The sequence below is a fragment of the Mus caroli genome, unplaced genomic scaffold (genome assembly GCF_978045245.1).
Source record: "Mus caroli unplaced genomic scaffold, Mus_caroli_1 scaffold_14, whole genome shotgun sequence".
Taxonomy (NCBI): domain Eukaryota; kingdom Metazoa; phylum Chordata; class Mammalia; order Rodentia; family Muridae; genus Mus; species Mus caroli.
In genome coordinates, this window is record NW_028227269.1 from 81,546,004 (window position 1) to 81,572,004 (window position 26,001).

The window sequence follows — 26,001 nt, forward strand, 5'->3', positions numbered from 1 at the left end:
CAATTGGTCCTAACTGAGTCATTTGTGATTGGATCAGCTGGAACTAGGAATTATCATGTCTGTGGCCTCATGGTATCCCAGAAGGACTTCCATGATAACCCTTGTAATGTCCCAGTGCACTCATGCCTTTAGGACAGAACCCTGGAATGTTCACCATGGAGAGTGTGGTTAGGGGAGGGGTGTAGCCTGGTGGTAGAGACCCTCTAGCATCCTTACAGGTAGATGAGTGCAAATTTTCAAATCGGTAATAGCCTGTGAAACATTGGCTGTGCCTGGCAGAAAAAAAACAAGGCTCAGCTTTTCTGGGCTCTGTTCTCATATCTACCTCTCAGCAAGAAGTTGAAACTTGGAACCAACAAACAGATCTCTGAGGGTCACAGGTCTGATGGGGACAGCAATCCAGATTCCCATCCACTGACTCCTTAGTGGCTACAGAGAGAGGGCTAAGGGCTTGGCTACAGTGGAGTTGGAGGAGAAAGCTCAAGGTCCTTCCCACAGTTTGTCTCAATCACCAGAAATGGATCTGGGAGTGGATGCTGAGCTGACTTGGGGAGGCACAGGCTCATCTGTGTGAATGAGACAGAATCTGATAGCCATGCCCGCGGAATGGCCTGGACCCTTTGAACTTGTTGGGGGAAAGGCTACTAGTTCTAGTGAGGCTGCGGCCAATCAGAATGGCGTTGAGTAACTGCTGCTTAGAGACTGACCCTCTCCCAGATCTCGGGAAAACCTTAGCCTCCCGGAGCAATCTAAATGTAAAACGTACAGGAGTCACTTTTCGGATTTAAATTTGCACACGTGAGGTGACCAGCAGGCCACAAGAAGGCAGTGGTCCCAGGCCTATCCATCACTGGATCCTTTCCAGCACCAGGTGCCCTCCCAGCCTTCCCTGAAAAGCTCCCTGTCCAGAGAACATCAACGCAGCTTTCTGATGAGGGCGCCTGGACAGCAGGTGGGCGTTCGATGAGTCCTTTCTCGGAGCACTGACCCTGCTGATTTGTTTCTCCTTCCCGCTTTTTAATGGAAGGCACACATCAGCAGCAGCCACCCTAGGGAACACTGGCTCCTCCCACCATGCCTACGTGCCTCCATTTCCCTATGCTGAGGCCTAATCAATGTAGCCATACCCAGCCTTGCCTTTAATAAGCTGATTGTGGAGCTAAATCCCACGCGCTCTCAGCCTCACCCTGGATGAGTTTGATTGACAAAACTAATCTCTCCTCCCGCCCCCACGTCTGCTGCTGCCCGCATCCTCTTGCAAATCATGTACTCGGCTGCTGACAATTAGATATAAGACTTGGGATTCGGGCGCAGGAGGGTTATGAGGTTATGAATCAATTGTGGGGGTTCTGGTGAGCTAACCAACCAGGGGAGCCTGTCTCAAGCACCTCACCACGGCCCTCAGCGCCTCCTGGCTGATTTATGAGTTGGTAATAACCTCACCTGCTCTCGTGCCCCTGTTATTTTTCATAATACACAGGGAAGCTTTAAATTTCGGAGTCCAAGCTGGCTGGGTGGGGTTGTGGGGAAGAGTGCCTGCCCAGGGCTTCCCTGCAGTCCATTGTCTTGGATGTTATGTAATCACTGGGTCCTTGAGAGTTATGGTTGTCACAGGCTCCTAGAGGCCAGGAAGCTGTTTACAGGACCCCAGAGAGATGGTTCTGACACACCCTGCATATGGTAGAAGGTTTGTAGATCAAGGGTCTAAAATTCTAATTCCTGTGTCTGAGTTCAGTTCCTCCAACGGGATCCAAACTAAGTCCAAGGGCTGGAGGATTTCCTGTGAGGAACAGGATAAGGTAACTCGATCTGCAAAGCAGAAGTAATCAGTGGAGACCGGAAGTGGGTGCAAAAGAGGAGACAGACTTGGCACAGACAGAATCTGCAGGCAGAAGGGTGGAGGCCTGTCATCCCCTCTTGACCTTCATTCTCTCAGTCCTCTATGACTTGGCAGCCAGCACTTACTGATGAAAAGATGACTTTGGTTGCTGCCTAACCCTTTGTAAAATGATTAATCTCTCAGGATTTCTTCTTATAATAGAGGGTGTGGTGTTTTTAGAGAAGCCCGTGACAATAGATAAGACGTCCTAAGGATCTCATCAGAAGCAGCATCCCAAAGGTGCCTGTCTGAGACGTAGTGTGGGCTGGTGCTTGTGTCTATGTCACCTCCCTTCCTTTTGTCTTCCTTCCTTCTTTCCTCTCTCCCTTCCTACCTCTATCCACCCCTTTCTCTGCCTTCAGTCCCCCTCCCTTTCTTCCTTTCTTCCTTTCTTCCTTCTTTCCTTCCTTTCTTTCTTTCTCCCTTTCTCTTTCTTTCTCCAGCTCTTGGGCTGAGTTTAAATAGCCCACCAAAGACAAAACATTTAATTGAACTTGTAATGAATACACGCAGATGGGTGACTGTGTGCTCTGTTGTGCACGTTTGACTACAACTATAAATGAATAAGTGCTTATTAAATCCCACCTCTATGCCAGGTGTTCACCCCATGCCAGCATAATTGACTCCCTGTCCATAGATGCTGATGCTAATCAAATGCTAAGAGTTAAATCGCATCTTCCCCCAGAACCTCACAATGTGATCTTATTAGGAAACACAGCTACTATAGGTATAACTAGTTAAATCTGGAAATTAGGGTGGCCTTGAGGTATCATGACTTCTCTTATAGAAAGAGAACCTTGGGAAGTGTGTGTACCAGAGGAATAGTGCGTGGATACAGATGCAGAACTCAAGGTGTTGCATCTACAGGACATAGCTACCACATTCTGCCAGCAGACCAGAGGAGAGGCAGAGGGCAGCACTTCCTCTCTGCCCTCATGAGAATCAACACTTCTGTGACCTTGAACTTGAGAATTCCACCTCCAGAACTATGAGAAAGTGAGCTGTGGTGGTTCAGGCCACCCAGTCCATGGTACTGTGCTAACGCAGCTTCAGGATGCTAATATAGAAGAGGAAGCAGATGCTAACCAAGCAATCCCATGGGGGCTATCTATTCTTGGTCACGAGAAGTGCTGTGAATAGGAAAGCCTCTTTGTTTGCCAACAGATGCCAAGGGACCTTGCCAAGTCTTGAAAGTAATGAAGGCTTTCTGAGGTAGTGAAGGGTGTGCAGGAATCAGGTACAGTAGAAGCTGGGGGTGGGAGGATGGATCCCTAGAGAACTGCATATGCAGAAGTCCTGAGCTGAGATGACAGCATGGTGTGTTCTGGGAATAGAAAGGTGGCCCTGCTAACAGACGAGAGGAGGAGACAGGAGAGGAAGATGTAGGAGCAGTCAGTCACCGCACACCCAGACCAGAACCATACTCGAATCCATCACATTTAGAGCCTTATTCTAGACGTGGGTGCCTGTCTTGCTGGCTGATCCTCACTTTCTACAAAATATTTGTCCAGGAACTGGAGAGATGCCCCAGTGGTTAAGAGCACTGCCTGCTCTTCCGAAGGACCTGGGTTCGATTCCCAGCATCCAGATGGTGGATCACAGCCATCTGTAACTCCAGTTCAGGGGAATCCAGCACCCTCTTCTGGCCTCTGTATGCACTAGGCATGCATGGTGCACAGACATACATAAGAAGAAGAAAATTATTTTTTTTAAAAAAAGGGGCTGGGTGGTGGTGGTGCATGCCTTTAATCCCAGCATGCAACAGGCAGAGGCAGGCAGATCTCTGGGAGTTCAAAGCCAGCCTGGTCTACAGGGTGAGCTTCAGGACGGCCATGGATGTTATACAGAGAAATCCTGTCTTGAAACATACACGCACATGGGCACACACACACACACACACACACACATATATACATATATACACAAACATACATATACACAGAGACATATATATATGTATATATACATGCACACACACACACACATACACACATATACACAAACAAACACACACACACACATATCAGGAATAAGCCTTGCCTTGCCACATTCCCATTTCTTGTCTGCTGTTACATCCCCTTCCTTTCCCCTTAGTCTGCAAGCAAACTCCTTCCCAGGGGCATCAAGACACTCTGATGCTCCCTAGGACTTCAAATGAGAAAGCAAATAGCACAAAAGCTCACATTACTATATGTCCCCTCCCTCTGCCTGGCAGATGATGACAGTGAGATGCTCGAGCCTCATGAGGTCCCTGGAACACAGACTGTCTGAGTGGCCGCTGTGCATCCAACCAATCTGTGCATATTCCGTGCCAGTGACTGAGCTGTTTCTACAAAACACAGCAGTTACTGTGCTCTCAAAGCAGCTGTGGCAGTCCTGTGATTGTCCCCTTCCCTGTGATGAAATGAAGGTATGGAGCAGTCTGTGGTCTGTGAAGAACAAGGTCATCACAGGAAACCCAAGAGGCAAGCTTTGTGAAGAGGCCTTCTTCCTGTAAATGGGTGGACAGTTCGTCGGTGACATTAAAAAAATGGAGAGTGAGGTGGAAGGTTCCAGAATTTATAGGTGACATAATATGGGCTGGAGACAATTCTGTCCAACTTTATCATCGCTGTGCCTTTTTGCTTCATAGGCTTGCTAAGTGACTATTAAGACTTTCCTCACTCAGATCTAGTTCGTATTTACCTAGAGTTCACACAGCATGGAGCTAAACATGAGAGGTCACTGAGTCTTATTCTACCAAGTACATAAACAGACACAAATAAGGAATTTGGGCTGCCTCTCCTGACGGAGGACTTTGATGAACATCCCCGTGGTGTCTATTGAAGTCCACTTGTAGTTCCAGAGACAACAGATGGCCAGAGTGTGTGGCAAGTTCAAAGGCAGCGATCCAGTATCATGACTGAGGTGCCCTTTACTGACCTGTCAAGGCAAAACTGAGTCTGGAGATGAGGTCCAGTTGGTAGGATGCTCACCTAACATCCTTGAAGCCCCAAGTTTGCCCCTCAGCACTGCATAAACTGGATGTGACAGTTGCAGTAATCCCAGCCCCCCAGGAGTTTGGTCATCCCAGCTACATAGTCAGTTACAGGCCAGCCTGGACTACAGGAGACCCTGTCTCAAAACAAGTATCAACGACAAAGTCCTAGTCCAGCAACACCTGTCTTTGTTCACTGATATCTGGTTTTCCAAAACAGAAGAAGCTGCTCAGAGTCCTATTTACTCCCATCTACTTTGGTCTATAAGGCCAGTTTGTTTGTTTGTTTGTTTGTTTGTTTGTTTTTCAAGACAGGGTTTCTCTGTATAACCTTGATTGTCCTAGAACCTATTCTGTAGAACAGGCTAGCCTTGAATTCAGAGATTTGCCTGCCTCTGCCCCTGCTAGGATTAAAGGTGTGTACCACCATACTTGGCAAGAGGCTACTTCTTGCCTCTCCACTATTGAAAGTAAAAAGTATTTCTTTGTAAAGCATATAGAATGTTCTGTAAGCTTAAAATAGTTCAGAAATGAATAGTTTGATAACTCTCCTTTGTCCAAGATAGCCTAAAGTTAACAAATTATTTCCAGAACTGTTCTTTTTCATGTCTGTATGTGCTTATATGTATGTGTGACTGATAAAATAGGAATTTTTCTGCTGTAAAGAATATCATTTCACCCTATATATTTGTACTGGCTAGTTTTGTGTCAACTTGACACAGCTGGAGTTATCACAGAGAAAGGAGCTTCTGTTGAGGAAATGCCTCCATGAGACCCAACTGTAAGGCATTTTCTCTGTTGGTGATCAAGGAAGGAGGCCCCACTGTGGGTGGTGCCATCCCTGGGCTGGTAGTCTTGGGTCCTATAAGAGAGCAGGCTGAGCAAACCAGGGGAAGAAAGCCAGTAAAGAACATCCCTCCATGGCCTCTGTATCAGCTCCTGCTTCCTGACCTGCTTGAGTTCCAGTCCTGACTTTCTTTGGTGATAAACAGCAATGTGGAAGTGTAAGCTGAATAAACCCTTTCCTCCCCAGCTTGCTTCTTGGTTATGATGTTTGTGCAGGAATAGAAACCCTGGCTAGGACAGTATTCTTGGTTGATGTGGTTTTTTCCAATCAGAATAGTAGTTCAATAAATATTTATTTCATGAATGAGTCATGGTTTATTTCCTTTCTTGTTAGAAGAATTTTATACTGATGCCCTTTCAATAAATATGTTTATATGTAAAAGATACAGTAGAAAGGCATACTACAGCACACATGAAGCACAGCATGTAACTGCTGGTCATAAACATATTCTTACATACAGGGATACAGTACGCATGCAGTGGAAGGTTCTTGAGCACTCTGGTGTAATGCATATTCCTGTATTGTGAGTTGATAAATTACTTTTAGTGGCGCTGGAGTGATGGCTCGGGTGTTGGTCACACAAGTATGAGGCATGAGTTCAGATCTCTAGGACCCACTTAAAGCTGGGTATGACCATGAGCCTATAATTCCTGTACTGGGAAAGCAGACATCGGTAGATTCCTGTAGCTCACTGGACGGACGGACAAGCAGACAGACAGACAGCGTAGCTGAATAGATGAGCCCCAGGTTCAATAAGAAACCTTATCTTTTCAGGAGGCAGAAGAAAGCGAATCTCCAAGTTTGAGGTCAGCCTGGTCTACAGAGTGAGTTCCAGGACAGCCAGGGCTACACAGAGAAATCCTGTCTCAGAGAGAGAGAGAGAGAGACAGAGACAGAGACAGAGACAGAGACAGAGACAGAGACAGAGACAGAATCAGAGACACACACACACACACAGAGAGAGAGAGAGAGAGAAAGAAAGAGAGAGAGAGAGGCCCTGTCTCAAGAATGAGGTAAAGAGTAGCTGAAGGAGGTGTGTGCATTCATCTCTGACATACACATGCATGTGTAAAATACTTGTACATGCACCCACACTACATGTACATAACACAGAAAGAGAGAGAGAGATGCAATTGGCCTCAGAAAGACAGCTTCTAGGTCAGTGTCTTGGGCTCTAGGGAACAGAGTAACTCTGCTGTGTGTGTTACACTGTGCCTTGTCATCAGTCTTTAAGTCCCTGCAGGGCGTCTTACAAAGGTAAGGTCTCAAAATCAACAGTGGAAACAAAAGGCAGCGGTTGTTTTCCGATGAAACAGAAATGAATCTTCTTCAAATGCTTTTGTGGAGAGGAAGAAAAGGACAGTCGCTGGAGTTGGTGGAGAGAGAGGAAAAATTAAAAGCAAATGCTTGCTCCCGCTGCTGTGTGGACTGTTCCCATCTGGCTATAACATGCCTAGTTGGAGTACTTTCATAATATTATGACATATTTGCCTTCCCTGCTTGTTGTGAGGCTGAACCACAGTGGTTCATTTCCAGCCTCAAAGCTGGGGTAGGCCATTTGTGGATCAGTCCTTAGAAGCAGGAATTAGCACTCCTAAAAAGCGGTGAGGGGGAAGCGGACCCAGCCCTAAGCATCCTCCAACATGCTTGCCACAGGCCACAGAATGGTACCCACTGTGTGTGAGAGACAGTGACGGCACAGCAGATAAAGTATCCTTACCCAGGATAGCCAAGAATAGCAGCTTAATCCCCACATGGCAACTGCCAGTGTCACTATACCAGGACACAAAACCCAGCTCCGTGGTCCCCAAAGTGTTAGTGGGAGAAGAAAAGTGCTTAATTGCTACCCTTTAGCTCAGTGAGGGTGACCAGGGTTTGGTAGAGCCAGAGAAAAATTGGACCAGAAACTGAGTGCGAAAGGGGGTTAGAAATCCAGACAATGGTCCTGGGGCCTGGGGAGGATGGGTAGGAGAGCAGGGAAGGAGTTTCAATGTGAATGAATACTAATTAGTGACATGGATATTAATGATGACAGTAATTAACAGGGGAAAGGAAGGGCTGTCATTGTCCCAGGGTGAGCAATCAATCTTGGCAGGTGATAAATAATGGCTGAGCAAGCTCAGCGGAAAGATAATCCGCAGGCCCCGGGGAGAGTCGGAGTGATCCTGGAAGCCTCTCGGTTTCCAGGCAACCCACAGAAAAGAACTATTTTCTTTGAGGAAAAAAAAATTAAAAAAAAAAAAAGAACAGGTTAGTGTCTCTCCCCCACCCCCAATTTGGGATTACAGTTCTTAGCTGATGTCTGTTTTGTTCTGCATTTCCTAGAACAAATAACAGAACTTCTGCGATGTGGGGAAAATGAGCATGCGCACACACATACTCATAGCGGTACAAGTGAATGCCCTCTCAAAGGATGGGAACGGATTGAAGTGTTTTTACATCCAGTTTCGGCTCATGGATGTGGTCCGGAAGCATGGGTGGGAAGCTTCCTAGTCTTGCTTTGGAGGCTGACATGTGAGGAAATGGAATTGTCAATGAGGGCTGACCCCAGGCAAAGCCCATGAGGACAAGAGTAAGGCCCTGGCAGCGCCAAGGCACTGGCATAGAGCCACACAGAAATCAGACACCAAAGGTCCAGGCTGTCCCACCATCAGAGATCTCACTTCTAGTCAATGATCAAATGTCTGAAATTTTTGATTCTCAAAAAAAGACTGTCTCAGTAAATTCCTCTGTTGGATCTCATTCACCTGTCTGGGAAGCTAGCCAGGCAGCGATTAGCCTGCTAATCTAATCTACCCTCCCCTGCCTGCTTTCACACACACACACACACACACACACACTCACACACACACCAGGGTTTCAGACCTGCTCTCGACTCAGATCTGGAAATATTGTTCCTTTGAGCCCATTTTCTATCAAAGTATGATGACGCCATGTTTAGAGGTCTGTGTAAAATGAAATCTTCTGGTGACATGGTGGGTAGATCAGATATTTGGAATCTTGCAGATATTGGGTTCCTGCACGTCTGCGATGTACCTGGAGGCCTGGATCCTAAAATCCTGATTATGGAGGCAAACGAATGAAATGAGAACCAACACAGAGATATCAGTACCCAAAAGCTGGGTCAGGTGGGCTGGGTGTACTCTGATGGAGCTGCACTGACCACCCTGGCGACCCAGGCGACCCGGATCCTCTCTCTGTGTGTTTGTTACGTATCGCCCAGGGAGCAGTGATAGCTAGTCTTGGTAAGAGATCTCTGTAAGGGACTGTCTCCATCTGTAAACTCCTAAGAAAGGAAGATGCAGTGTTCTTTGTGATCACTGATCAATTGCTTGGACCTGGACCGCCCCCTCCCCACAAAGAAGGCTTTGCTGTGCTTCAGAGCCTCATCAGGACGAAGGCTTTCCCAGCTCCACAGAGTTGAGCTACTGGGGACCTAGGCACATCAACAATACACACTCACTCGGGGATTCCCCTGCTCCCTACACACTCCTGTGTGAGCTAAGCTGCTCTTGGATCGTGGGTTCTAGGTGCATCTTTTTAAAGGAAGATAGTAAAAGGGAGTTTGTTCAGGGACTGTGGCCCATGGCAAGGGGCTCCAGACCAAACCATGGGATGAATGCAGGTCTGCCACACTGGAACACTGATGACCGATCGGAGGACTGACCAAAATCTGACAGGATGGTCTCAGAGGAATGAGGTCTGGGTTCAGGTTCACTGTTCTGTCATCAGAAGACAAAACCAAGAGGAAGAATTTCTGTTCAAGCGTGACTTACCCTAGAGCACACTGCCAGGCAGGGAGTTCGTGAGTTCCTAAGAACTGGGCTTATTCCAAACACAGATAATGCCTCTCATGAGGGCCCCAAAGAGTCCTTCATTTTTATGGTGAGATCCATGACCCCATCCATATTGCGTGTCTGTTTCACTCAGTCTCCCAGAGAACTAAGGGAAGGGTCTGGGAGGTGTGCATGGCCCACACAGGAGTTTTCACAGGCCAGATCAGGACGTGGTATAGGTCATTCTACCCATGCATATGATTAGTACAGTAAGTTCATAGCCTTCTTCAGGGGTGGGGGCTGGATATGTAAGGTAGCTGGGGCCCGAAGCAAAAGGGAGATGCTGCGAGTGAAGACTCCGAAGTGTCTACTGCAGCCCCAGAGGCATGTTGGTTCAGAATGAACTCACAGCTGAAAAGAATGGGTTTTTCAAGAACCTTGAAGTCTCCTGAGCTGGTTAGCCCTTGTCGGTAGGCATGCTGCCAAGGAAGAAATGTTCTGGGAGCAGGCATACTCAGGTCTCGCTGGCCTGTCTTGGGGAAGCCACTGAAATCCGTGTCCTCAGTAAGTTTCTGACGGGTGCTCCCTAGAAATGCAGAGAAAACTGAGACCTCAGAAGTGAATTTGGAGTTTTCGTTTTAGTTTGGTTGGTTGGTTTGGTCAGTAGGTTTTGTTTTGTTGTGTTTTTTTTTCTTCCTTTCTTTTTCCTGTTTGTTTTTCTTCCCTTTTTGTAAAAGGATTGGAATATAGGGAGTGCAGCTCAATTGGTTGCCTAGAATGCATGAAGCCCTGTGTTTGAACCCCAGGACTGTAGAAACTAGGCATGGTGGTGCAGGACTGGGATCTCAGCATCCTCGTCTGTATAGAAAATTCAAGGCCAGCCTGGGATGCACCAAAGCCTTGTCCATTAAAGAAGGAAGGAAAGGAGGGGTAACAATGATTGCATCATAACCGTGGAAATGTTCCAGTGGATGGGAAAGGCTGGGTACCATGGGAAAGTGTCAATACTGTGCATCTCTTGGGCTATGTGCTGCTGGGCTTAGGATGGCTTAGGACTCTGGTGAAGACGTTACGTCTGCTACCAATGAGATCTTCAACTGCGATTGCTTTGTCCTTGCAGGTACTGACATTGTGCAGTGGCTTATGAAGAACCTTTCCATAGAGGACCCAGGTACTTGACCCTTGACCTTGCCCTTACCTGCCCTGGTGTTGGTACAGATGCCATAGCCAACTTCTCCAAGGGGCTCCTACAGTCTTAAAAAGAAGGCTTATCATTGTGGGGTCCAGGATGTGGGATCATTGTATTTGCAGATAGAAGTCGTTCATTTTCTCCACTGAATGTCTATCATCACGTTAAAAAAAAATCATCACCCTTTGAGGAAGTGAGCCACTATTTAGAATGCCAAAGAGCTCATCACAATAGCGTGGGAAATGAGATGAATTCTCTCGTTAGCCGTAGCAATTAAAGATAAGTTGTAGCCCTGTCACCGAGCAGCCTTCTAGAAGCAGCTCTTAAAATTAGATTGTCTGATCCACAATTAAGATGTTTAATTATTTGCTAAAACTCCTTCTGTTTTCCGCTCCTGCAAGGAGTGAGGAAGTGATTTTTTTTTTCAACTCTAATTGTGCATTTCAACCAGGCAAAGCCCACCAGAAAGAAAAGAAGAAAAAAAAAAAAAGGCAAAACTCTGATCAATGAGACGGTTCCCACAGCTGCCCTTCCATCAGAAAATATTCAGAAAAATGTCTAATTTACAGTCTAATTAGAAAATGGGGGAGATGCCTCCAGGAAAAAAAAGAAAGAAACTTCTAGGCAGCTAAAGTTGCTTTTCACCAGTGCGCTGCAAGTCTATGGCTTGCCTTCTGCATTCAGCATACATTCACTTGTCTGGTTTCACTGGTGTTATGAACACTCAAAGATCACACTTACAGTTATCTACTCTGGGGTTCCCATGAGTGCCAAGTGAACCCAGGGCCTGTTCTTATTGGACGAGCATTCTACCACTGAGCTACATAGACCCAGCCCTCTCCTCTGATGTTCTTAATGACCCTCCTCGGAGGACAAAGTTAACACAAGTGAAGTGAACCCCAATCTCCGTGCTTTCTGAGAATTTACAGCAAGTGCTCACACCAGATGTCAGGCCTCTGATTCTGATTCTCTGTTGAAATCGATATGCCACCCCGGCGTTGCGTTCTCACCTGACATTGTTAATCTACGGTTGAGTTGTTTAACAATGCAATTTCAAGTAATTCAATTAAATGAAGTTGATGGAAACAAGCGAGTGGTTGTCGGAAGTGACCCTGGCCCTTTTCATGCCCTGGATCAGTGGCCACTCTGGCAACTCACAAAAATTCTTAATTTGAGTGAATTTTTTAGCTCACAAGGAAAAGAAGCACAGGCACTATGCCGTTTAGTATCTAGACCCCTTGGTATCTCCTTCCCTTGGTGTTTCCATCAGACAGTCTGGCTTCTGGTTGCTCATCTGTGCAGTCAGCCTGGATAGGCATCTAGCTATTTGAGGACATTCATCTGAAGTCCCTGCTCCTTTTTACTGTCATGCTAACCTAAGGCCATTTCTCATAGTAGAATTTGCTAAGAGCACTTCCTTGCCCTTCTGAAGGAATTATTGTATTCGTTGTTATCATCATTATTAATATTCTGAGAACTCTAACTCAGCTAATTTAATAAGTGAGACTCTCCTGTGGCCCTGGTATGAGCAATGGCTGATGAGGGTCCAGACTGATGAAGGTCACGTCAACAAAGGTCTGCTCTTCTCTGACACCTTTGGGAGGACATCGAGATGTTGGGCCAGGTTTGGGCTTCTGAGAATTGGCCAGGAGGGAGATGCTAAAACAATTTTCCAGATGGTAATAAAAGAGGAAGGCACAAAGCACAACCTGGGAAGCTGGTGTACCCAATGCTGACCCCTCTGTCAAAGCAAAAGCATTAGCTCCATCATTAGTGGCCCAACATTACCTTCTTTCAGGATCTTCATCTGCTGTCTTGCATGGGGAAGGGAAAATGATGGAGTTTTCCCTGTTACTAGACCTGGCATTCTTTCCTTTGTTTGTGTTAGGGCTTTGGTTAGTTGGTTGGTTAGCTGGTTTGTTGGTTAACTGGTTAGCTGGTTGGTTGGTTGGTTGGCTGGTTAGCTGGTTGGTTGGTTAGTTGGTTAGCTGATTGGTTGGTTGGTTGGTTGGTTAGCTGGTTGGTTGGTTAGTTTTACCATGTAACCCAGGGTGGCCTTGACCTCTCATTTGACCTGCCTCAGCCTCCTAGGTATTGGAATTACAGACCTGTGACATCCCACCTGGCTCATGGTCCTTGAAACATGTATGGACTTCCCAGTATCCAGAATTTCATCCTTGAAGCCAACTAATGTTGGATTGAAAATGTTTGTTACAAAAATGTATCTATGCTCTACAATCAGAGACATTTTGTTATTCCCTAAACATATAACAGTGGTTTCCATGGCACTTAGACAGTGTTTAGACTGTGTTAGGGAATCAAGATAACCTAGAGGTGACTTGAAGTTTATAGGAAAGTAAGCAGATTGTTCAAACATGATACCATTTGATACCAAGACTTGAGCATCCAAATATTTTGACCTCCAATGGGGGGCGGGCCTGAAAGAAATTCTACATGAATACATAGGGACAGCAATAGAAAAATCTAAAAGCAAACTTGTCATCAGGAAGCAGGTGAAATAAAACATCATTTATTCTGAGTCCACCCATGATGGGTGCTGCTTTCAAGGGGACTCGTTGAGCACTGGGTTGTAGTTGAGGTTTATAGGTACAGGCAAGACAAATGACTTAAAATACACAGCTTATAAAACTGGTCACTGTTAGAGGCCCTCAGAACTCATCTAACTCCATGCCCATGACTTACCTTCTAACTAACAAAAAATACTTTGAGGTTTGGGGAGAGTCTTAGGTGTATATGAGTATTAAGGTCCCACCCTCCCCTCCTGTGTGGGCTCCTTTCCAAACAAACTAAAATCTTAACTGCTGATGGAAATGTGTTTATGGCTGGGGCTGAAATAAGGAAGCAGCAGGTCGACTTAGGCAGAAACACTTGTTTTTCCACCATGTTTGTCACCTGCGGCACTGCCCAGCCCACTCTCCTTCCTCTGATTTCCTGGGAAATCTGATTGCCCTGGTCCATCAGAGAAGGAAAGGCACTGTCCTCACCGAGGGAACTGTCATATCACAAGGACCTGGACCACAGGACTGTCTGCACCCCAGGTGCCATGGATGATAAAACAGGAGATCTCTGGCTATCATCCCTGCACCAGACACTGCTAAGCACTCATGAGAGATACCTCACTCCTTTGGGTCCTCCTTGGTCTCTAATGTGATGTGAGATCTGAGTGTTTTAGAAGGTTGTGGAGAAGGAGTGGTTAAACATCGTCAGATTCTCAGAGGAGGCCAGACGCACAACAGTCCTTCTCAAGTGTTAGCCTCCTCCCATGCCCACCATGAGCAGGGGGACTCATCATCTGGTGCCATCGCCTACAGCATGATGCTGTGACCCTTTAACGCAGTTCCTCCTGTGGTGGTGATCCCCCAACCATAAAATTATTTTCATTGCTACTTTGTAACTGTAGTTTTGCTACGGATATGAATAATAATTAAATATCTGGGTTTTTTTTCTGACGGTCTTAGGTGACCCTGTGAAAGGGTCATTTGACTCCCCAAAGGGGTCATGACCCACAGATTGAGAACGCTGCTCTAGAGGGGTAGATGTGATGTGACCTCTAGTCACCTTTGCTAAGCCAGCGCATGTTTGAGGAATGGTCTGGTTTCTCATCTTTTCTCTCCTTGCAGTTGAAGCAATACACCTGGGAAGCCTTATTGCCGCCCAGGGCTACATCTTCCCAATCTCAGACCATGTTCTCACCATGAAGGATGATGGCACCTTCTACCGTTTCCAGGTAGGCCTGCTGGAAGGACCCTTCGGCTCATCACTATGCTTCTTCAGATTAGAACCACTACAATAGCTTGGCATGATTAGGAGAGTGTGTGTCCCCCTGAAGCACTGGGAATTCTAAGAGATTCATTCACTTAGCCACTGGCTGAGCCACTTGAGCAGTTGAAAGGCCCTCGCTGACAGCCTACAGTATTTGGGGACACTTGTCTAAGCCCCTTGGGGATGTGATCATAGAATCTCTTACATATCTTATAAATACCAGAAATTCATTTTTCACTGCTTTGGGGGATGGGAAGTCCAAGTTCAAGGTTCCAGCATGGTCAGTGTCTGCTGGGGGAGTACTCTGTATTTCATAGATAGCACTTGCCAGCTGGTGGAAGGAATGAAGGATCTCTCTCAAGCCTTTTTAAAAATAAGGACACTATTTTCACTTATGAGGCCTCCTTCTATATGTCCCTATCTCTCTCTTATGCCTGAATGTATGCATAAACCATGTGCATGCGTAGGGCCCAGAAGAGGGTTTCAGGTGGCCTATAACTAAAGTTACAGATGGGTATGAGGCACCATGTGGGCACTGGGAATTGAATCCGGGTCCTTTGCAAGAATAGCAAGTGTTCTTAATCCCTGAGCCATATCTCCAATCCCAAGACCACCTCATGTCTTCTGAACAACTGGAGGACTAGCGTTTGGATGACCAACAGATATCATGCCTTATTTCTTCTGGGAGAAAAGCTGCTACTGAAGTGGACACCACCCATCTTACAAAGGAGAGCTGGGGCACTCAGAGAATGGCCTTGGCTTTGGGTGGCCTGAGAGGCTGAGCTTGAGGGAGCCTGAGAGAACAGTCCTTGACTTGTATCACCCCAAGTGAGCTCTTGCCTGCTCTGGGACCCTCCTCACACACTGCTAGCTCTTCTCCTCCACTCTGCCTCAGAAGGAGTAGAGACAGAGAGTCGGGGGCTATGTCAAAGTCTAGGGCAAAGGCCTTGGGAAACAGTTCTTCAGAGACACGAAAGGAGAAATGGCAGGACACGAAGTGTCTGCCCACAACTTAAATTTCTCAGTTTTACAAATTCTGACCCTGATTCTGACGCCATGTGTTCTTTCTCAGGCGCCTTACTTCTGGCCTTCAAACTGCTGGGAACCTGAAAACACGGACTATGGTGAGAACTGATCATGTGACCCATACTTCCTGTTACCCACAGGAGTTTCCAAGACAAATGCTTGGCATCTGGCCACCACGGTGCTGGGGGAAACGGGTCTTGACTCTGACATATATATCCAATTCCCTGTTCCACATAATGAATGAAAGCATAGCACACTGAGAGGCATGGTTATCATAAGAGAAGGGGCAAAGGGAACAAGTTTTATCACCAGTGCTTGTGCAGTGGAGCTAGAAGAGACAGGACCCCATGGCAATGCTATGTGAAACCGGGGAAGGGGCTATTGTTTGTTTTAGGAGCAAAGCCCCAGGAAGGGCTGCCTTCCCCTGGCCTTTTCCGTTTTCACATACTTATAAAAACTTACTTTAACTCATTGGGTGATTTTGATAGTTGAAAGTTAAGGGCGGAGATGGGGAGGAGAGAAAGAGAGGGGTGGGCAGCTGTCACTTTGGACTAGAGAAATAGTTGTAGAGTGAATATCTTGTTCATTGTATGGATGTGTCACCTGTCAATTAAAAAGCCTATGGCCTATGGCTCAGGCAGGAAATAGAGTAGGACATTTGCAGGGAGAGAAAATTCTGGGACAGAGAAGGGGGGGGTCACCGAAAAGAGGTGACAAGACAGACACATGGTACCTGAGCATTAGGTAACCAGCCACATGGCAGAATATAGGTTAAAATAATTGGGTTGTTTTAAGTTATGATCTAGTCAGAATAGAACCTAGCTATATGGCCAAGGTTCAAGTCTGAGTCTTAATTCTGGGAGTATGGGGCTGGGAAGCAGAACCAGGTTCAACTACAACAAATAGTGAAATTGAGTTATCTTTATCCAGCAGAGCTCAGTGAGATCTATGTCACACTCTTAGTGGAGACTATTGAATATCTCCATACAGTTCTCTGAAGAAATTATATTGTTTCCAACTTGAAGTAATGAACTCAAGACCCAGAAAGTCCATATTCTCACAGGGTCACATTTGACTGAATTCCCAGTTGATAGTGAGACCCACGAGGGAAGGAGTTGATCAGTAAATATTTACTTGTGGTATCATTTGGGGTTTTGTTAGCACTTAAGATCTTCTTGCTTGTTTAGTTTGGATTTAAGTGGGTTCTCTTACGGCACTAGGATGGAGCCCACAGCCTCATGTGTGCTAATCTACACTTCAGTCTGGTCCTCGTTCCTTTTTTTACAAGTTGCCATACAGTATTTCAAGTTATTTATTTTTGTCTATGTGTATGTGGTGTTTATCTGTGTATGTGTACCGCATGTGTGCAGTACACATGGTGGCCAGAAGAGGGCATCAGATCCTCTGAAGCCAGAGTTACAGGCTGTGATGAGCCACTGGATATGGGTGCTGGGAACCCATTTGTGATCCTCAGGAAGAACAACAACAACAACAACAACAAAAACAACAACAACAAAAAAAACCTCTTCACTGTTGAGCTATCTCTCCAGTTCATGGTTCTGGTTCTTCATTGAAGGTGATCAGTAGGTCACCCTGGAAACAGTAGAATTTGAACTCAGATCTGAGTGAGTCCATCCCCTTTCCTTTCCTGCTCCTGTGCATGACCTGCCTAGAGACCCCAGCAACAGCATCCACCCACTTTATTGACATCCTTACAGCCACTGGTACAGTCTAGTCTGTGGCTCTCCTGAAGGCCAAGGCACTCAGTAACCCCCAAGAGCTTCTTCCCTGAAGCTTTGCAGAGTGACAGGACAGCAGCTGTGGCTGTAGGAACTGGCTGGTGGGGGATTGTCTGGGAGACCTGCAGGATGCATCACCATTCTGAGGCACGGGTCTGTGGAATGTAAACAGGCCACTGAGAACAGTCTGGATATGTAAAACAGATGAGGCTTCGGTTAATGAGGTGATAAGTCAAGAGGGCGTGTGAGTGTGTGTGTGTGTGTGTGTGTGTGTATGTGTGTGAAGGACAGGGTGTTACCTGGCTACCCATCTGTCCTGGGACAACACTGTGGCCCTCCCAGAGTCTGTCCTCTATATAGTGGTTGATCAGGTCCAGGAAGGCTTCCAGCTCAGAGTAGGAGCCATGTTTGGCCATAAGAACCAATGCTTCAAGACTGCTCAGGGTGGCCCTGTCTCTTCATTTGAATAATTATAGCTTGGTTTACCCAGCATGAGCCCCTCAAGCCCGGACCAGGAGGTGGAGTCAGAACAGACACGTGGATCAAAATAAGAATAAAATATAACCAACCATCTTACCTGTTAAGTACGGAAGGACAGATTTTTTTCTCTCCCTTTCAGAATTTTCTCTACAGATTTCTATTTCAGAACATTGGTGGGCAGCGTCAGCAGATTTGGAAAAAGCAGATTATTTCAGGATCCCCTTAACATAAAATGAGTCTGTGCCTCGGTCTACTGCAAAGTGTCAAGCGGGAAAATCAGGGTATGGGGTATAAAAAGAAAGAAGCCCTGAGACAGTTTAGTCAGAAAAGGCAGCTTTCCATGAGAGAATCAGGTAAAGAGGACCCCCCAGAATCAACTGGTCCTTTGTGATCTCTGTGCCTTAGAACCTCATATTAAAGTTACAACTCGATCATTGTTCGGTTCCTGGTTCTGCTTGTTGAGACTGAGTGACACAGGTAACGTTTGCTATGTGACAGGGTAAGGTGTGTGGAGGCTGATACTGGTACTGCTACAGTAATGCCAAATTCTTACTACTTGATGGTCCTCTCCCCAGAAGGAGGCAAGGCTGAAACTAAGAATTCAGGGAAAGAATGAATTAGATTGATCAAGGACTGGAAACTTTTATTCATTCAACAAATGTTAGCTAAGGATGTCACATTAGCTAATGTTAGCATTAGTTAGCATCTACGTCACAGATCTGACCAAGTCACAGTCTTGCTGGCCCAACAGGAACAGTGGCATGATGGGACAAGAAAGGTGAGGAAGATGAATGAAGTGGAATCGGTAGAGAGGGGCGTTGTGTTTGCTCCTATTTTCACTGCTGTGGCAAAATGCCTTAGCCAGAGAGACTTAAGCATTTGTTTGGCTTTCCTCATAGAAAGGCATGGCTGCAGGGGGCATGGGGGGAGGGGGAGGGGGAGGCAGCTGGTCACACTGTATCTCCTTTTGATTAGAACAGGACCCTAGTACATGCATCCACATGTAGAATGAGTCTCTCCTACCCAGAAACGCTCTCACAGATGAGCCCAAAAGTTCATCTCCTAGGTGTCAAGTTGAGAATCCAGATGCCAGGCAAGTTATACAATAGAAGTTCTAATGGTTAAATAAATAAGCCCTCTAGGACGCCCAGCAACGAGGAATGACTTGCGCAAGTTATTTGCAAAATAGAGATTCTAACCAAACTTACCGGGTAGACTTATCATGAGGACTGTGTGGAGTCCACATTTGAAAGGTCCCTGAGGGAGAGCCAGGCATTTGGTAAGCTCAGCATAAGCAGGTGCCATTGTCCTGGTGACTCAGCATGAATGGGTCAGGTTTTAGGGACATTGAAATGGATCCTTGACAGCAAGTGCCTTCATCCACCAAGTCACCTCACTGACCCAGTCCCTGTGTCTTAATAGTATGTGAATCTGTTTCCTATTTCGTATGTTAAACAGGAGGCGTTCTTGTTATGGTGACACAGTAGAGTGACCACATCCAAGTGAAGCCAGGATGAGGTTTGGAGGGAGAGATAACTGTTTTTACTAAAAACATCAAATAGGACAAGCCAACCACAGGGCTTCACATTCCCCAGAGGTCCTCTTGCAGGACTGGCCCTCACCACTAGAGGTCACTGGAGCCAGAACTCTAGAGAAGGTGACCCAAGAGTACAGATAAGCTCCTAAACACCAGTAGTGCCTCATCCCTGTGACAGGTCCCCAGTGTGGCATCAGCCACAGGGAAGCAGGCTGGAAGTCCAGACTGTGGGCTCCTGGTTAACAGCCGCAGCTTGAGTTTTGTATTCCTTGCTCAGCACCCCTGGATCTGCCCAGTCATTCTGAACCAGGTTGATCCTACCTTCATAAAACTCTTAGTCAAAATCCGTGTTGCTCCTTCCTGATCCATATATTTTGTGGGGAGTGAGAGTTGTATATGTGTGTGGGAGTGGATGCAGAGGGGACACCTACTTGTATGCATGTGGAAGCCACAAGAAAACATCAGGTGATCCACCCTATCACTGGCTACCATATTCTTTGATCCAGGGTCACCCACTAATCCTGGAGCTGGACTTGTGAGCAGTGAGCTCAGTCAGCCTCCTGGCTCTGCTCCTGACATCACTGGAGTTATGAGAATACTCAGCCACGCACACCCACATATATTCATTTATAACTTTTTACATGAATTCTGGGGATTCGAACTGAGGTCGTCAAGCTTGGATACCAAGCATCCTTACCCACTGAGGTAAACTGTCCCCCCACCCCCCATCTCTGAGTTTCACATTTGACCAGTAGCAAATGCTTTGTCAAAGTCACTGCCGCCTCCATTGGCTCACCAGGGATGGAGATGAGGCAGGTGGCATGCCAAGCCTCCTTCTTGATTGCCCCAAATCCCACAGGCTGTCTGTGATCCAAGAAGCCGAGCCGGGTATTTTGTGCTCAGAGGACAGTTCTTTACCTAGCACAATGCAGAGTTCTGCTTGCTCAGTTCAGTGCAAGAGCTAATGAACTCAGAAGACATGGCATGCACACACTTCAGCCCTCTAGATCAGCTGTTCATTTTTAAAAGATATATTTATTTGTTTGTTTGTTTGTTTGTTTGTTTGTTTGTTTTTATGTATGTGAGTAGATTGTAGCTTTCTTCAGACACACCAGAAGAAGGCATCAGATCCCATTACAGACAGTTGTGAGCCACCATGTGGTTGCTGGGAATTGAACTCAGGACCTGTGGAAGAGTAGTCAGTGTTCTTAACCACTGAGCCATCTCTCTAGCCCTAGATCAGCTGTTCTTAACCTGTGGGCCAAGACCCCTTTGGGAGTCTTTTCACAGGGGTCCTGAGACCATCAAAAACACAGATATTTACATTATGGTTCACAGATGGTAGCAAAATTACAGTTATGATGTAGCAATGAATATTTTATGGCTGGGGTCACCATAATGTGAGGGACTGAATTGAAGGGTCGCAGAACTAGGAAGGTTGAGAACCACTGCTCTAGATGAATATAAGTTATACAAAGGAACATACATGTGGCGGCCTATGAAGTAAGATTAAGGGCGGTAGATCCCAAGGACTTGGTTTTCTTTCTTAAACAAACCATCCAGTTTGAAAGCTGTTAAACTGCATTAAGAATTTTTGAAACCACATGAATATCGGCCCCTCCTACATTTTTATTGCTTTTTTTCAGATGCCTCATCTGTAACAAATTCACCAGCAATTACCTCACTCAACACTCTAGATTCATTAGCTCGTGCCAAGCCATTTAGCAATGTCTTCAGAGGCACAACCACTCTTTCTTTTTAGCAGTAATTTCATTGATACAGATAGTCCTCGATGTATGATAAGGTTGTATCTTGGTATTCCCAGTGTATCCTGAAAATATCCCAAGTCAAAATACACACCCAGCTACCAGACTCACTCACTCAGCAACTCGGCACGCTCCACGGTGTTAATTCTTTCCCCTTGTGAGCTTGTGAGCACCGTGGCCCAGCCTCCCAAAAGAGTGACACATCCCACATCACGTAGCCTAGGAAGGGATCAAAATCTGTCATCCATAACTGTGGCTTCTGATAGATCCAGTCAGCTTTCCCATGGATGTTAAATAGAAAAATTGTTAAGTCAAAATAAAGGTCTGGGGTGTGTGTGTGTGTGTGTGTGTGTGTGTGTGTGTGTGTATCTATGTATGTCTGTGTGTCTCTGTGTGTGCCTTTGTCTGTGTGTGTCTTTGTGTGTGTATGAGTGTGTTGTTGTTGTTGTTGTTGAGCAAATTTGGAAACAACCACAGCTGGCCCTGCTCAGCACAGTTTGTAGAATACATAGTTGTGGGTATACTGGAAAGATTACCAGCCACAAAATTCCCAGAAGCATAAGAAAAAACAAAAAACAGAAAAAAAGCAAGCAAGCAAACAAACAAACAAACAAACAAAACCAGTCAGTTGTTTCAACCAGCAAGGCAAGGTATCTTGTAGAGAGCATAAGAACGGTGTCAGGCTCCAGGGCAGGCCCAGTCTGTCTGTGGTCTGTCCTCATGGTCGCTCGCAACAGTCATCCCCTGCTTTCCTTGGGTCCTTCCCTTGACACTAAAAAAGGAAGACAACCCTGGAGAGGCAGAGACAGAGAGGAAACCGTGAAGACCATGTCTGAGAAAGAAGGGTCTCGTAATGTGGGGTCGAAAACCCTTCCTTAGCCTGGATGGACAGGCCTAAGTTGTCTTTTGTTTTTGTTTTTTTGTTTTTTTTTTCTCCTCTTTCCCTGGCAGAACATACTTGAGGACCAGGGGCAGGGCTGCCACTGAGTATGACAGCCTGCATCCCTAAAGAGCCTTCAGCCTAGAGCAGGGAACACTCCTGTTAACAGGAAGGCAGTGAGACTGGATTGTGTAGTCGAGGGTACATGGCTGCTTTCTGAAGCAGTGGGCTAGCTTTTCAGACATCAGTGGGGCTGTGCTGAGAAGATGTTATAGTGTCAAATGCTTGATGTGCAGTCTGAGGGCTTCTGTTCAAGGCCCTTACCACCTGAAAAGCATGCACCTGTAAACTGGTGCTGGGGATGTAGAGACAGAAGCACACGCCAGTGATGGTACCACCGGCAAGCCCCCTGCCCCACTGAGAGGCCATGTTTCAAAACACAAGTCAGATACCAACTGAGAAAAGACACCAAAGGTTGACCCTGGCCTCTACATGTGGAGCTAAAATGGTGGCCTGGTAAAGCTTTTGAGAGAAAGGAGAGGAGGTTGACAAGACAAGGTGGGATTAGAAAGGGCAGAATTTGCAACCCTATGAACAGGATGCAGTGCAGGCCATGGCCATGCATGTAAAAGGTCACTCTAGGTAGAGGGTGCTCCATGCATCGTGAAGGGAAGAAGGGACGTCCACTTTAAAAAGCTGTTGCTCTTGGACAGCTGGGCATTAGCATGGTCTAGGTGGGTATCTTAGTTAGGGTTGCTATTGCTGGGATGAAACAGCTTGCCCGAAAGCAACCGGGGAAGGAAAGGTTTATATTTCCAACATCACTGTTCATCACCAAAGGAGGTCAGAGTGAGAACTCAAACTGGGCAAGAATCTGGAGGCAGGAGCTGATGCAGAGGCCACACACAAGGAGTGCTACTTACTGGCTTGCTCGGCCTGCTTTCTTATAGCACCCAGGACCACCAACCTAGGGGTGACACCACCCACCATGGGCTAGGCCCTTCCCCTGAATCACTAAGAAAATGCCCCACCAGCTTGCATACAGCCTGATTTCATGGAGGCATTTTCTTAACTGAGGCTCTCTATTCTCCTTCGGTCTGTGTCAAGTTGACATAAAACTACGGTGACTGGCAGGGCAGGCTCATGCTGACTTCATTCCAGTGCACTGTTGGGCTGATGTGGCTATTGCTTCTCTCCTTCCTCAGCCATCTATCTCTGTAAGAGGACGATGCAGAACAAAGCAAGGCTGGAACTGGCTGACTACGAAGCAGTGAGTACGGGGTCTCCCAGGCCTGGTGGAAGGGGCAGCATCCCCGAAGTTTTGTAGATGCCTGCATTCTTCCTTTTCTCCCCTCTGCGTTTCCTTCCAGACAGTCGGAAGGATGTCGCTTCTGTTTCTTCTTTGTCACCAGCTTCTCTTGAATGGCAGTCAAATTGCATCTTTATAGAAATAACTCTCAAACTTCAACAGCTAAAAATAAACAGCTCAAGCGGGTCCTGGTGGCACACACCTGGAGTCCTAGCACTTAGAGGAGACTAGGAGACGGGGGTATTGTGGGTTTGGGGGCAACCTGGGCTGTGCCCACCTGGGCTACACCAGCCTGGGCTATGTGACAAGACCCTGTCTCATATGTACATCAAAACAAATAGACAGACATACAGACAACTGAATATAAAAACAGGCACAGGACTTGTGCAGATACCTCACCAAAGAGGACAAAGGGTGGCAAACACATTGGAAGATACTCAACACCATTCATCATGGAGAAGCAGGCTGAAGCCAGGGTGAGGTGCCATTACATGGTTTAGAATGCCTAAGATGAAAGATTTAAGTGACACCAAGTGACAGTGAGCATGTGGTACACGTTCTTCTGTGTTCCTGGGAGAACGGGGAAAATTTGTATGTTTTGGCAGTTTCTTTTAAAGCTGAATATATAGTTATCACACATAATCAAGTAGAGATAAATTTCACATATAAAAAAAAAACCAAAACATATTACTGTCCACATTAGCTTTGTACGTGGTGCCCCAAGGCTGAAAGCAACTCAAGAACATCTTAATAGACAAATGACTAAACTACCTATGTACATCCATACATAGTTATTTTGCAGTAAAAGGACTGGTTCCTGTTACACACAACGACTTGGTAGGTATTGAAGGCAACATGCAAAATGGCAGAATCCAATCTTAAGCCATCCACTCCACTGTCTGATACTCTCGCAAAGACAGCACATATATCACGAGGGGAAACAGATGGGTAACCACATCTGAGCACAAAGAGCTATCCCAAGGGACATGGGAGGTGACTCTGCTATACAACTAAATACATATGCTGGGAATTCCCAGTGTTTTTTCTGGAAGGCCAATTGTCAGATTTTCTGTACAATAAGTTTAAGATCAAGATTTTAAATTTCACCTTTATATCTCTCTCCTGAGCTTGGTAGTAGAGACAGAATCCAAGAACAAAATTCGATCCAGGAGATAAGTCAAGGCACCCGTTGCAAGAGAGATCTCCTTTCTCTGTCCACTCACCTTCACCTATCTTTGTCCATAAGATGTACGTCCTTGCAAGAATTAGACGTCGCGCTTCCCCACTTGGGTCTAGGTCCACTTGGAAGAGTTTGAAAATGAAAAAACTGAGAACATGAAAACTCATGGGTCATTGTGAATATATGCTTAGCTTCTGGTTGCAGACTCTCTCTGCCATACCACATTTCACGGGTATCACAGAGACCCAGGGAAATCCATTATGTTCAGGTACTTTCCTTCCCGTCTCCCAGGATGCACTATGTGTGGTACAGGTGTTGCTGAACTGAACTGATCAAAAGGCAACAGCTAGGGGAGGAGAAGGACTGTTAAAGGTGGTGGAGACACTCAAGAATCAACAGCATCTTCAGAGCCACTTTCCCAAAGCCCCTCTCTGCCCCAGTCTTCCAAAAGAAACACGACAAGGCTCCGCTCCACCAGGCTCTGCCTCCTCTGAGTCCCAGTGCCCAAATCCAACAAGGCAACTAAACCAAATATATATATATATATATATATATATATATATATATATATATATATATATATTTCTAGTCACAGACTGTAACATCTAGGGAATCACTTTATGTTATAGTAGACCAGATTGCAATTTTAATAGCTGCCTAGTATTCTACAGCACAGCAGAGTCTCACAGTCCACCATCTTTGCAAGTGATTGACATTTCAATATCACCAACCGGACTTCCTACAAAGAGCACAGACATCAAAGCTCTTCTAAACGTACTTGCACCCCAAGCCTTGGTGATAGGTGGGAATTTGTGTGCTCCTTGAGTGAAGCTCCTTTTATAGTAATAATCCACTAATGAGGGTAATCAATTAGTGTTGGCATGAGATCTATGGAAATACATACCATAATACAGGCCCCAGTCTTCCATTAATCAGAATTAGAGGGATCATTAGAGGACCTGTCAAATGCTTGTTTCACTTTCCTAAAGGCTCCAGTAGGGAAGTATGTAGGCTGAGAGAAGAACCTCTCCTCTTCCCTCTAAAGATGATCCTGGATGAAGGATCTTTCTCCCTGTCTTCCTTCCTTCCTTTTCCTCCCTCCCTCCCTCTCTCTCTTTCTTTCTTTCCTCTTTTTTTTTCATTTCTGATTTTTTTCCTTCCATGAACATCACAAACTGTCACCCTCTTTGATCCACTTCTAAATCCCTGACCTTAAAAAGTGCTCCTGCAAAGCATTCTGGGTCTCCTTCCCTGCAGCCTGCCCTTCCCCAGCAGAAGGGTTACCCTGAAGAGTTCCATCCTGGGTTTTGCTGTAGGATGACTATGACATTCTTGCCCTAACAGCCACCAGGCAAAATTCCCAGTAGCCTTTGTACCAGGTACTATGAGAGTCGTGTTCTGGAAATAAATACCCAGAAAGAGATTAATCTGGCGAACCAGAGACTTCAGACTCAATGCACTTATAAATGAACATTAAGAGTTAAACAATTCATCAGAGCCTGGTGCAAAGTCAAATTGGGTTCGTGCCCAGTAGCTTCAGTATGGGACCCTGCTATTTTGATGGAAGTAAACAATAACAACAACAAAAAGATGGTTGTCCTGTAATAAGTATAAGGGTCAATATATTAGCTTA

The 26,001-nt window shown here is 46.0% G+C and overlaps 1 protein-coding gene across 6 annotated transcripts in view; it reads left to right on the top strand.

Moving 5' to 3' along the window:
- The window catches only part of Rgs6 (regulator of G protein signaling 6), a 540,717-nt gene that overhangs the window by 416,522 nt on the left and 98,194 nt on the right, over window positions 1-26,001 (top strand). For all 6 annotated transcript variants that reach the window (XM_029484451.2, XM_085830530.1, XM_029484450.2 and 3 more), the window contains 4 exons: window positions 10,600-10,650; window positions 14,310-14,416; window positions 15,524-15,575; window positions 23,085-23,149. In XM_029484451.2, the coding sequence (XP_029340311.1) occupies window positions 10,600-10,650; window positions 14,310-14,416; window positions 15,524-15,575; window positions 23,085-23,149 (275 nt within the window). The remainder of the gene's footprint in view (window positions 1-10,599; window positions 10,651-14,309; window positions 14,417-15,523; window positions 15,576-23,084; window positions 23,150-26,001) is intronic.